The following is a 12320-nucleotide window of genomic DNA, read 5'->3' as shown; positions in this document are numbered from 1 at the left end:
CAGCCATGGTCATAGTGACAGCAACAGAGCAGGAGTTACTTACTTACATATACAGACCTTGATCCTGCAGATACATGTACTGAATTTTGAGCCCATGCAGAGTGCCATTGAACTCAATTTTTTTGTGCGCAGATTAGATGGTACTGTTCCACATGAAAATGTGAGATCCAAGAAGTGTGTGCAAGTGTGTACTTACCTAAACCTGAAGTAAAGTACAATACCAAAGACAATTCTCTTATATATCCTAATATATTATTACAGTCCAGCTTAATATGCCTAATAATTTTACATATATGTAATAATGGAAATGTAAAGGTAAAATGCAAGTTTAGTAAATAGCAAAGTACATTCACATTTTAGATTTGACATGAAAAATCTTTGGGCCGTAGCCTCAGATAGTGTATATCAGCATATCTCCATTGACTTGAGTGGAGCTATGCTGATTTAAACCAGCGGAGGATCTGGGCACACAGAAGTCAAAAGGGAGATTGACACCATGCTTATGTCTGAGTTTCCCAGGTTTTGTCATTTTAGATCACAATCTTAATGGGCCAGATTCTGTTAACTTTGCTCATGCTGAGCAGTCAGTTCCCAGGTAGTCCCATTGATTTAAATGCAAGTTTGTGGTATGCAAGGAATAAAGTGCAAGGCTCTAACGTGCAATGATCTACAAAAATATAATAGGGCTGTTACTCATGTGCTTAAGTATTTGCAAGATTGGGGCCTATACTAGTAACCACAAATCTTTGTGAACAATAGTTCCTTTTTTTTTTTTCTTTTTGATAGAACATTGAACACAGTCTAACAGCTTATCAGTGAATAATGTTGTTGGTCTGCAACAAAGTAAAGTACAGTACTTGTCACTACCATTCAATAATTTATTCAATTAATATTTTCTCATATGTCAACCTCTAGGACATAATTAGAGGGAATCTCTATTTTCTGTACCAAAGAAATTTTCAGAAATGTCCCACCAAGACATCTGCATGCACTTATAGAATACAAGAATACATAGTATCTGTATGATCATCTTTTATAAGGTCATCTTTACCAGGGCTTGCATCCAGACAGTAGGTGGTAGTATGGTGTCCAACTACCTCTCTCCAGAGGTTATTTTGGTCTCCACAATCTCAGTTTCATTTTTAACAGTAAGGACACGTTTCACTACCGTGGCAGTGCTTTAATGTGGCTTGTGCAGTCGCAGCATAGTGCTGGGACGAGCACTCTAAAAAACCCACCTCCATTAAGGGAATAGCTCCAGCGTTGGTGCATTGTCTACACTGGGCACTTTACAGCACTGAAACCTACAGTGCTCGGTGGGTGTTTTTTCACATCCCTGAGCGAGAAAGTTGCAGCACTGCAAAGTGTCAGTATAGACAAGCCCTAAGTCATTACCTGTTGTAGTTGTAAAGAAAACCTCAAATATGTGAACAGAGAGTAACCAATGTGGAAGCGTCTACATGAGTCTGCAAAGAGCCTGCCACAATAGCTCTGAGAGGTATGAACTGCCCCATTTATTTGATGGTGTTAACTGAGATGACCAGTGATGATAATTTTATGTTAACTATTTCATTCCACTTGTAAGAAAGGACAGGAAGGATCACAGATCTGAAAATGTACTATGAGTGAGATCTGATTTTGGTGCCACAAATAGCTAGCATTTGGAGATAGCACCACTTATTTTTGCCTCCTAAATCAAAGAGCCAAGTCCTAGGAACCATAGCAGAGTCTATGGTCATAGGGCAAGGCCCACCAAGGGAGAGTTAAGTTCAAGGACCCCAATGCTTCTCAGAGATGCAGTCTTCCTTTAACTCTGTACAATCTACTACGTGTCGTGTTTCATCTTACCAATTCACAGGAGAAGGGCTTATTTTCTGTGTGGAACTTGGAAGAATACTTCCAGCTTTTTGTTCTCAATTTGACATCTATCTTTAGTGTTAGTTGTCTGTTCTTGTAAAAGGGAGGTTTTAATGGATTTCTGTGTACTTCAGGTCCACAGTAGTATATTTTATCAGATGAAGCAACAAGAGTGGTATAAAGAGTCTGAGGTTAAAGTGAGAATCAAGCCCAAGTCCCAAGTTAGGACATGCACCACCAACAGAAGTAGGGTAGTGTGGACATCAGCCATCTCAGTAATTACTGGCTATAAGTAAGAGGTAATTTTATCATGGTTACAAGTACCTTCATGGAGAAAAAAAATTCTGATAGTAGACAACTCCTTAATCAAGCAGAAAAAGACATAAGGAGATTCAGTGCTTAGAAGCTGAAGATAGACAAACTCAGACGAGGCGCGCATTTTTAACAGTGAGTGTAATTAGCCATTGGAGTAATTTACTGAGGGATGTGGTGGATTCTCTGTCACCTGAAGCTTTTAAATCAAGTCTGTAGCTCTTTCTAAAAGATATGCTATAGCTCAAACAGAAGTTGTGGTATTGATACATAAAATATTAAGTGAAGTCCTTTGGCCTGTGTTATGCAGGTCAGACTGGATCATCACAATGGTTTCATCTGGTTTTAAAAGTCTGTGCAGCTATGAAATCAAGATAGGAACTACAGTTCTCAATATGGTCACCATCCTACAGATACGCCAAGTAAAGCATGTGAGATTATGGCTGAAATTGGGAGACTCTAAAATTATTCTGGAGATCTAGGTTCAAATTGTATTTAAACTCATTTATACCTATGGTTTCTTGACCTTAGTCTATCTCCCAGTGAATGTTTGTTCACATAACAAAACTACAATAGAGTCTGGTACAATTCAGCATACCTGGCAGCCTCTGTTCAGGAGAATCCTAGCATTTACATTATGAGGTAGTAAAGGAGAGAGGTTTAATTTATTAAAACTATCATTAGATTAATTTATGGTGAACATCAGTATTGAAACTATCATTGGTATATGGCAATTATTCTCTTCACTTTATAAGTAACCATAAATAGCCATCTATGAATATAGGAATCATATTTAACAAGAGTTTAATTTGTTTTTAAAAGATACATGAGAACTCTCTCTAGAGAAACAACTTTTGCATCTGTAGCAGCCGCCACAGCAGCAGCAATACCAACACTAATTAATAATTAGTATCCTCACGTAACCACAGGGAAGAGAAAAAGAAAAGCCCTCTCTATGCTCGGCGAGCTTTACTGACTGATTTTATCAACACCTTGGAGCAACAACAACAACAAAAAGAAGTGCGTGTAATGGAGGGGGGCTTGATTGTTGTTTGCTTGTTTATACTTTGGTGTACAGCGGCAGCACGGATGTGAACGGTGCAAGAAAGAATATGGGTCATTCTCAGCTGTGCACCATAAGCGCCTTACATATGTGTTATAAAAATAAAAGAATGGGAAAAGCCTTGCGGACTTAATTCCAAAAGTTGCTGACGGGGGAGGTGGGACTAGTTTCCTTTGCTGTTCTTTGCAGGGTATTTTTGAAAAGGTTCCATGGCTTGGAATGGAAAGAATGGCTAATTCATTGAGAGATAGGTGTTTGGTGGATGCGATAGTTTTAGTTGCTAGGTGTGCAGGAGTTGCAATGGGAAGGTGGGTGAGTTCTTAGGATTCGCAGTACAGACTGGTTTGGGCTGCAGACTTCTTTCAAATAAATCAGTAGCATTGTGTGGAGGAGTGCTCTCAGAGGGTAGACATTACCTTTTCATTGTAAAATGTTTAAAGTTCATTCATAAATATTTTTAACGGTGCTCATGAAAGGTATTAAATTAACATCTCTGGAAACCAAAGTCCTCTGTTTATTCACAGAAGAGGCAGTGTGGGCAGAGACAATGTAAACTTCCAATGTCCCATCAATGTTTCAGTCTAGTTGTGGAGATACCTCACTGAAGGTGCCTAGTACAGAATTGGCAACCTCAGTTTGGTAAAGCCCAACCACTGAGGTACCCCTAGATAGTGATGTGCTGTTTGTTCCCCCAATATCTCTTTCCTCTGTCCTCAGTGACCTCAGACTGAGTCGTTCAATCTTTGTGCCTATTCAGTCTTTCACCTTTTTGGTTGAGACTTGCAACAAGGATAGATGGCATTTTATACCATTTGTCATGTTTCTTTAATGTAGACATTTGTCTACTAGAAACTGGACAAAGACCTTCAATTTATTTGATGGAGGCCACTGAGCTATCGGTTGGTGAGTACTTTTTGTCAGAACTAATTTGGGCTGAATTTGAGCCCAGTGACCTTGAGCTTACTTCAGAAGCCATTACCAATCTCCTAAATGCCTACAGAAGTTCCCATTCCTATTCTTTAGTCCCATTTAATAACAATATCCAATAGATATAGAGGTGTACCAAAGATGTCCACACTGGGATTAGGTGTGACAGACGACAAACAGAGTGAAATTTAATGGATGATTATTTTGATTATTGTATCTTCTTGAACCACCTGAGGAAATAACTTTGTACTGAATAGTCTCATTTTCAGAGTTAAATTTTAAAAGAAAATGTCTTGGAATAGAATTACACTTACAAAACAAAAATATTAACTATGTTCCCTCTGCTATGAAGTAAGTGTATGGGGAAGGGAACACAGTACAAAAAAAATGGATCCTAGCAGCCACCCATTATCTTGGCATATGTCCCGCAGCCTAGAACATCTCTTCACTGAACAAACCTATGGTTCCTGGCATGTAACTGGGTAATTTAGGTATGAGGGGACAGCTCACTAGTAGCAGTGTATTGTTAGCTCCCCACTGTCACTTTAGTCTGGCCTTAGGACCATCTGTCACCAGAGGACATTAACTGCCCTATGAAGCCCAGCAAAGAAAAAAATCTGACCTGTGCAGATAACTCTCTCTCTCTAGCTTTCCTTTCTCCCATTCTAACTGACTCTAGCTTATCCACTACAGATTCTGCCTCTTGCAGATGCTTGCCATCAGTCTATTAATCTTTTAGCATCATGCCACTACTGGAGAGGATTCCCATTGGGGGAGCTCTCCCACACCTGGACTGGCTGGTTATGTGCCAGGGTTTATAGACTCACTAAGTAGAAAGCTTCACTGTGGTGAGAGGATGCTCTAAATAGGAAGACATATGGTAGGCTCTGGGGAACTCCTGGCTTGTCTACAGAACCAGTGGAAGGAACAACAACGGTGATTATTTGAGGCTTGTGCCTGGCATTGCACGTTGTAGCTTCTCCAGCTCTATCCTACTGACTTTGATTAAATCAAAACTAGAAAATTTACCAAAGTCATTTTCTTCCAGCTGGATAATCAAGGAATCTGGTGCTGAGGCTTATAACCAACTCTGCAGTGTCTACTACATTCTCCTTCCACCAAACCAAGTAAAAGTGACAGACTCTTAAGACAACCCTGACTGTTGTCCTTCTGAACTAGTCTTTGTCCACTGCTCTGAACAATATGTGATAGAATGCTCACAAACGCACTCTAGGATGGTTTGCACTGGCAAGGTCACAAATGAGTACAATTTGTCTTTTAAAGGAGCCAAAGACAATCAGACGCCCAATTCCCACTGAAATTCACTGTCCCAGTGAGAGAGATACCCTGATGTCTTCCTGTCATTGTATGTCTAGAGCTGAACACTGTTGTTGGTCCCAGGATATTAGAGGCGCATGGTGGATGAGGTAATATCTTTTATTCAGCCAACTTCTATTGATTAAAGAGATAAGCTTGCAAGTTACACAGAGCTCTTCTGCAGGTCTGGGAAAGGCAGCTGTACATAACCTTTATGGCATCTGCTTGGATTCTTCTTTTTGGTTTTCCATTCTGCTATGCCTATTGCTGCTGCTCTAACGTAGAAGGAATGAGAGGAGTAGCACTCAGGGTCCCACCTGCTGCACGGCCTTCTGCTTCAAACTCTTAATTTTCAAGTGTGGGGTACCATCTTCATACTCCTGTGCTAGCACATTGTCAGACATTTCTCCATTCCTCTTCTGAACACAGGTACTAACTTTACCCAAGAGCCTGTTGCAGCTGGGTCAGCTTTTGAACTTCTCTGCCATACTTTTACTCCCATATGCAGTGCCCTACTTTCTCATTAGCTGATGGCAGCAGCAGCTCAGTTATGCAAAAGGCCCTAAAGAATACCAATGTATATGCTGCCTTAAAGAATTGTGCTTCACACTGAGACTGACAAACTGATGGATTCTTGCCCCATTACCCATCCCCTACCTTGTCTTCCTGTTTTTTTCTGATTTTCTATAGAATCTGAACCATAAAGTAAGTTGCTTTGCAGCCCCGATGAAGAAAACACCATCAGACTCTAACTTTTACATATAAGATGTAAATGCCTGAAAATACCTCTCAGGCCTGTAGTATATTGGGTGATTGGCCTACTCATCTTTCTTGGTGTCATGTGCTAGTCCTCCACAATCTGCTTTGGCATCTCTACTTCTGGTGCCAGCTTCCAGAATCTGTAAAACTGACAATAAGAAAGGGCATCCAAAGCAGGGTTAATCCTAACTGATATGTGTTGGGCTTTGAAAAGACATTGCAATACAAATGGTCTTACCAGTGTCACCATGGATTTGTATTTAGCAGATTGCTTGCTCATATTGTCCACAACTGCCTAATTGTCAAAACGGCAGCAGTATATCCTCAATACTCATTCTTTTGCCCACAAAACTACCATTACTATCAAGGGAAAAATCTCCAGGATGGTGGTTGTCCCTCTTATCGCTCATGGCCCAGGTTGGAGACCATGGCTAAATCATATTCCCCAAACCAAGAGCTTCAGATGTGTCAGAGAGCACCTGATTATCCTCTCCAGCAGGCTAGATATTGCATCACATGGCAGAGACCCCATTCAATTCCTGTAGAAATTCCAGCCAGATGATGAGGTCACTTCCTTAGCAATGCTATTCTGGTGGTTTCCTTGCTCCCATCTTTTAATGCTTCCTGCCATCCCTTCCCCCAGTTAACTCCATCCTTGTCATACTGTTGTTGTTTTTTAAGTGGCCTGCCTCTCCCCTCCTTCTGTTCATTTATCAGCTCTGTGCTTGGATCTTACCCACCGTGTGCAGGACTGCTGATGTCTGCACATCATCTGTTCCAGTTGCATCTGTATCCTGAACTCAAGTTGGTTCTAGATAGCACTGTTCACATTACCCGCCAGAATAAATTCCCTCTAAGCTGCACGGCCACGCAGCAGGCTATCAAGGGCCATGCAGGTGCAGAGTTGGGAGAAGTGCCTCTCCCCCAGGCCACAGCCCCAGAGCTGCAGCAGCAGGAAAAGGCGCTTTCCTCCAGCCCTGGGCTGCTGCAGCAAGAGAGGGCTAGGGGAGTCCTCTCTCCTGCCACAGCTCCAGGGCAGCCTGCACCCCAAACCCTCACCCTTCCTCACCCCAACCCTCTGCCCCAGCTCTGCGCCCCCTCCCACATCCCAAACTCCTCATCCTCGGCTCCACCCAGAGCCCACCCCCCCAGCCAGAGCCCTCACACTCCCTGCACCACATCCCTCTGCCCCAGCCCTGAGCCCCCTCCCATACTCCAAACCCTTTGGCCCCACCCCCACCACACATCATCTCCATATTGGTGCACATAAAATTCATTCCGCACATGAATGTAAAAAATTAGAGGGAACATTGCCGCTAGAGCAATTAGGCAGAAAAGCATCACCTTTAACTGACCTTTAAATAGGTTATGGCCAGAGTAGACAAGTAAGGCCCTGGCCAATCAAGCTGCTCTAAAAGAGGGCTACCAGTCAGACTTCCCCTTCCTCAGTAGGGCCTCTACAGCCTGCCCTATGCTGTCACAGCAATGCCCTGTAGTTCTACTCTTTGAGATGCATGTGTGCGGGCAGCACACTTCTGTTCTTGCTCTGGGAAGTGGAGGGAGCAGAAGCATTACTGCTTGCTACTGGATGGTGAACAAGGGGTGTGCCCCATTCTTTGTCTCCCAGCACAGCTGCCATAGAGCTGAACCAGAACTTCCAGTGCTCACAGTGAGCTGTGACATAGTGTCCCTTCTTAAGAGTTTTATATTAGATAAGATTTAAAATAGGATAGTATCCAACTTCACTGCAGTGTTCGCAACCCTCCTCCCCTTGTTCTCTCCCTCTTGTGTGATAATTTAGTGCAGCCGGAAAGATCTGGTGGATTTTTAGCTAAAGATGCATTTTGAAAATCAAGGATTGCTGATATTTGGGGTTCTATTTGCATGCCACCCCACCATACCAAAGAAGTGCTGAATGTTACATGTGTTGTGCTGAGGGGTGGGTTTATGGTGTTGTGCCTCAGCATACAGGATTACTGTATTTACAAAGCAGATACCGTGTTTATGTATTTCTTTTTTCTTTTCCAGCAAAAAGCAGTGTCAGATACTGCTTGTATTCGTTCCCTGCAAACCCGATCCCTCTAAATCAGCCCCAAATCATCACCAGACAAAGCCAGCCAGGCGAGAGGTTGTGCAACTTCGTAACCACCTCGTTCCTCCCCCACCTCCCGGATCAAGGGCAGCAGCAGCAACCGTGTATGTGTAAAAAGGTGGATCTCGGGAATGAGTCTTGCTGAGTTTGTTTACAGAGCACAGTCGCCTCCGTGTGAATGCCAAAGCTACCGAGAGAGGTAAACACAAACTTAGCAAAAGCACACGTACATGGAGCAGCCGAGTGTAACTCAGAAAGCGCGGATCGGATCTGTGTCGCTGTGTGCCATGGAGGACAAAAATCCCCAGTTATATTCCTTGCCACCTGCAACCTCTGCTTTATGCGTGCGACAGGCCCCTCCAAATAGAGGCAGAGGAAGAAATACCTAGAGGATGTGGGGAAGGGAGTTACCGCTTTCTAAAAAAAAAAGTAGCATGCCAGACACGCTCACAAAAACAGTATTAATTCTCACGTGTTTGGAGCTGTACCGAGGAAGCCCAGCAATTCTGGACAAGACACAAGCGAGGCTGTTCAGTTGCTTTCAGTGTAATGCTTGTAATCGAAAGCAATGTTGCAGAATTGCACTGGGGAAAAAAATACCCTACGCAACCCCTGCTTCACAAATCAATGGCAGTTTAAAACAGCCTGATTGATTTGAGCTGAGAGGGAGTGCAAGTTGAGTACTATATTATGTGACAAAACCGAAGCCTGTTAAGTTATTCTTAGCAGTGGTTGCAACAGTGTCCATTATGAGACAGGATCTATTTTCCCTGTCAGTCTTCTGTCCTCCAGTTCTATGCAATATATTCGTAATTCTCTCCCCCTCCCTCGCTTTGAGATATCAGAAGAGTGTAGCAGGGATATGGCTCCTAGCATTAGCTGATCTGAAGACACCGCATAAGTGATCAGCAAACACACGTGTCGCTCAACCAGAACGAACAGGATTCTTTGGATTCCTTCCAGATCCGCCTGGCTTTTTTTTCCCCCCTTTCCCCCCCCCCTCGCTTGCTCCCCCTCGCTTGCTCCAGGTTTTACTTCTGGTTGCCTGTGAGGGTTTTGCTCCTCCCTTCTGAAATCCTATATTAACTGTGGCCAAAAGCTGGGTAAGAGAAACACAGCTCATTGTTGGTGAGTGCTGATGAGCCTCGCAGAGGAGCGAGAAACAGCTTTTGCGTCTGCTGCAGCCGCCGTACCACCAGCAGTAGCAGCACCAACACTAATTCATAATTAATATCCTCACGTAACCACAGGGAAGAGAAAAAGAAAAGCCCTCTCTATGCTGGGCGAGCTTTACTGACTGATTTTATCAACACCCTTGGAGCAACAACAACAAGAAGAGAGAGGTGAGTGTAATGGAAGGGGGGGTTGATTGTTGTTTGCTTGTTTATTCTTTGGTGTACAGCGGCAGCACGGATGTGAACGGTGCAAGAAAGAATACGGGTCATTCTCAGCTGTGCACCATAAGCTCCTTACATATGTGTTATAAAAATAACAGAATAGGAAAAGCCTTGCGGACTTAATTCTAAAGTTGCTGTCAGAGGAGGTGGGACTCGTTTCCTTTGCTGTTCTTTGCAGGGTATCTTTTGAAAGGTTTCCACGGCTTTTGGAATGGAAAGAATGGCTAATTCCTTTGGGAGGCGGGTGTTTGGTGGACGCGGTACTTTTAGTTGCTAGGTGTGCAGGAGTTGCAATGGGAAGGTGGGTGAGTTCTTAGGACTTGCAGTACGGACTGGTTTGGGCTGCAGACTTCTTTCAAATAAATCAGTAGCATTGTGTGAGGGAGCGCTGCTGCACGCTCTTTCGGAGGGGAGAGGTCGCTTTTTAAGGGACCCGTGCAAGTGTAAAAGAGTGTGGGTTTTAAGAAATATCTCTTTCCATATGTTAACTTTCTAGGTGGCAAATGGCAGACCACATGATGGCCATGAATCATGGGCGATTCCCTGATGGAACCAGCGGGCTTCATCACCACCCTGCACATCGAATGGGGATGGGTCAGTTTCCGAACCCCCATCACCATCACCAACAGCAGCAACATGCCTTCAGCGCCTTGATGGGCGAGCATATACATTATGGAGCTGGAAATATGAACGCAAATGGCGGGATCAGACATGCAATGGGGCCAGGGAACGTGAATGGGGGGCATCCTCCCAGCAGCATGCCTCCCACGGCACGATTTAATAATTCTCAGTTCATGGCCCCTCCTGTTGCAAGCCAAGGAGGCCCCTTAACGGCCAGCATGCAGCTGCAGAAGCTAAACAACCAGTATTTTAGCCACCATCCGTATCCTCACAACCACTATATGCCGGACTTGCACCCTGCAAATCTTCCGATGAACGGAACAAACCAGCATTTCAGAGACTGCAACCCAAAGCATAGCAGCAGCAGCAGCAGCGGCGGCATGCCTCCTTCAGTTCCCCATGTCCCTGCAGCAATGCTGCCTCCCAATGTCATAGACACTGATTTCATAGATGAGGAGGTGCTCATGTCCTTAGTCATAGAAATGGGTTTGGACCGCATCAAGGAGCTTCCTGAGCTGTGGTTGGGACAGAACGAGTTTGATTTCATGACAGACTTCGTTTGCAAACAACAGCCCAGCAGAGTGAGCTGCTGACTTCTGTAAAACAAACAAAGGACTTTCTATCAGTGTGAATGAAAACATTCCCTTAGACACAGTATCTCGCTTTTCAGTGCTGGAAAGGTTGAGAATCTGGAAAGCAGAGTAAACTATAAGCTTGTATAAATTGGGGTTGTTTTTAAATAATTGCTGCCATTTTTTTATTTTTTTTTATTTTTTTTTTGTAGTTTTGACACTCACTTCCCTTCCTGCAATAATAATTTCTGGCTTTTATGGCTTTTTATGGGTTTTCCTATCTCCCCCTCACCCCCACAATTGCCTCACAGTAACCTGTCCATAATTTCAACAGTGCTCAGCTGTTAGATATTAATCTTGGCAAATTGCTTAATCTTGTGGATTTTGTAAACAATGATTTCCAATGACTTGAACTGCATTCAGATTCTGAGTGAACAGGGAAAAAATTCCATCAGTTGGTTGCATGAACTTTGAAGGGCAGATATTACTGCACAAATGCTGCCATCTTGCTTCATTTTTAACTATGCATTGCAGTGCAGACTAATTTTTTGTTTTTTAATATGCTAAACTGGAAGCTTAACAGATGTGGGCCAACCCCTCCTAGATCAGGAAAAGAATAATGTTACTTAAAGTCTGCTTCCCAGTTCCCCTCCCCCATATGTACAGACAATAATATGGTGTGGATGGAATGTTGACTAGTCAGTGGCAAACATTTCACAGATTTTTATTTTGTTTCTGTCTTCAGCATTTTTGACACTGTGCTAATATAGTTTATTCAGTACATGAAAAGATACTACTGTGTTGAAAGCTTTTTAGGAAATTTTGACAGTATTTTTGTACAAAACATTTTTTTGAGAAAATATTGTTAATTTATTCTATTTTAATTTGCCAATGTCAATAAAAAGTTAAGAAATACTTTAGTTTTTCTAGAAGTCATTTTACCAAACTTTTTCTTCCGAACCCCCCCTTACCCTTGGTAAGTAGAACATCTACCTGTTGGGGGGGGGAAAAAACTGTTGGTGTGCAGGAAAACATTCAGAAGTAGAATTACATTGCACCAATGTATATTGAGCTCAGGAGAGCAGGATTTAAACATAATAATGGCATAAAGCTTAATAAGAAACATTGTAATATGCCTGTCAGTGTGGTTTTATCAAAAATAAAGTTGCCAAGAAGCAACTTTTTGTGTGTGACTTGCCAGCATAGTTGCTTTAAATGTAGTTGTCCAGAATTATGATGCATAAAGTATTTATTATATTTATCTATTAAACTTGTAATTTTATAAATTCTCTTTCACTTACATGTTAGACTTTTTCTTTTGTATTTTTACTGTCATGTTGAAGAGTTATTTAAAAGATGGACTCATTAGGTGGTGGGGATTTTTTTTTTCTATGTCATCTTTG

At 42.6% G+C, this 12320-nt stretch overlaps 1 protein-coding gene across 2 annotated transcripts; it reads left to right on the top strand.

Annotated features, from left to right (window-relative positions):
- Positions 1-3050: 3050 nt before the first annotated feature.
- On the top strand, positions 3051-11920 carry CITED2 (Cbp/p300 interacting transactivator with Glu/Asp rich carboxy-terminal domain 2). 2 transcript variants are annotated; one of them, XM_030556452.1, is made up of 2 exons: positions 3051-3189; positions 10221-11920. In XM_030556452.1, exon 2 carries the CDS (start codon positions 10228-10230, stop codon positions 10936-10938), a length of 711 nt encoding a protein of 236 aa, XP_030412312.1. In that variant the 5' UTR covers positions 3051-3189; positions 10221-10227; the 3' UTR covers positions 10939-11920. The 2 variants fall into 2 exon arrangements, with proteins under 2 accessions (XP_030412312.1, XP_030412311.1); XM_030556451.1 differs by lacking the exon at positions 3051-3189 and adding an exon at positions 9402-9670.
- Positions 11921-12320: the final 400 nt, after the last annotated feature.

This window comes from Gopherus evgoodei, chromosome 3, assembly GCF_007399415.2.
Source record: "Gopherus evgoodei ecotype Sinaloan lineage chromosome 3, rGopEvg1_v1.p, whole genome shotgun sequence".
NCBI lineage: Eukaryota > Metazoa > Chordata > Testudines > Testudinidae > Gopherus > Gopherus evgoodei.
This window is presented reverse-complemented; position numbering and strand designations above follow the sequence as displayed.

Coding starts and splice junctions, on each gene's coding strand:
- CITED2 (XM_030556452.1), top strand. CDS start 10,228: ATGGCAGACCACATGATGGCCATGAATCATGGGCGATTCCCTGATGGA.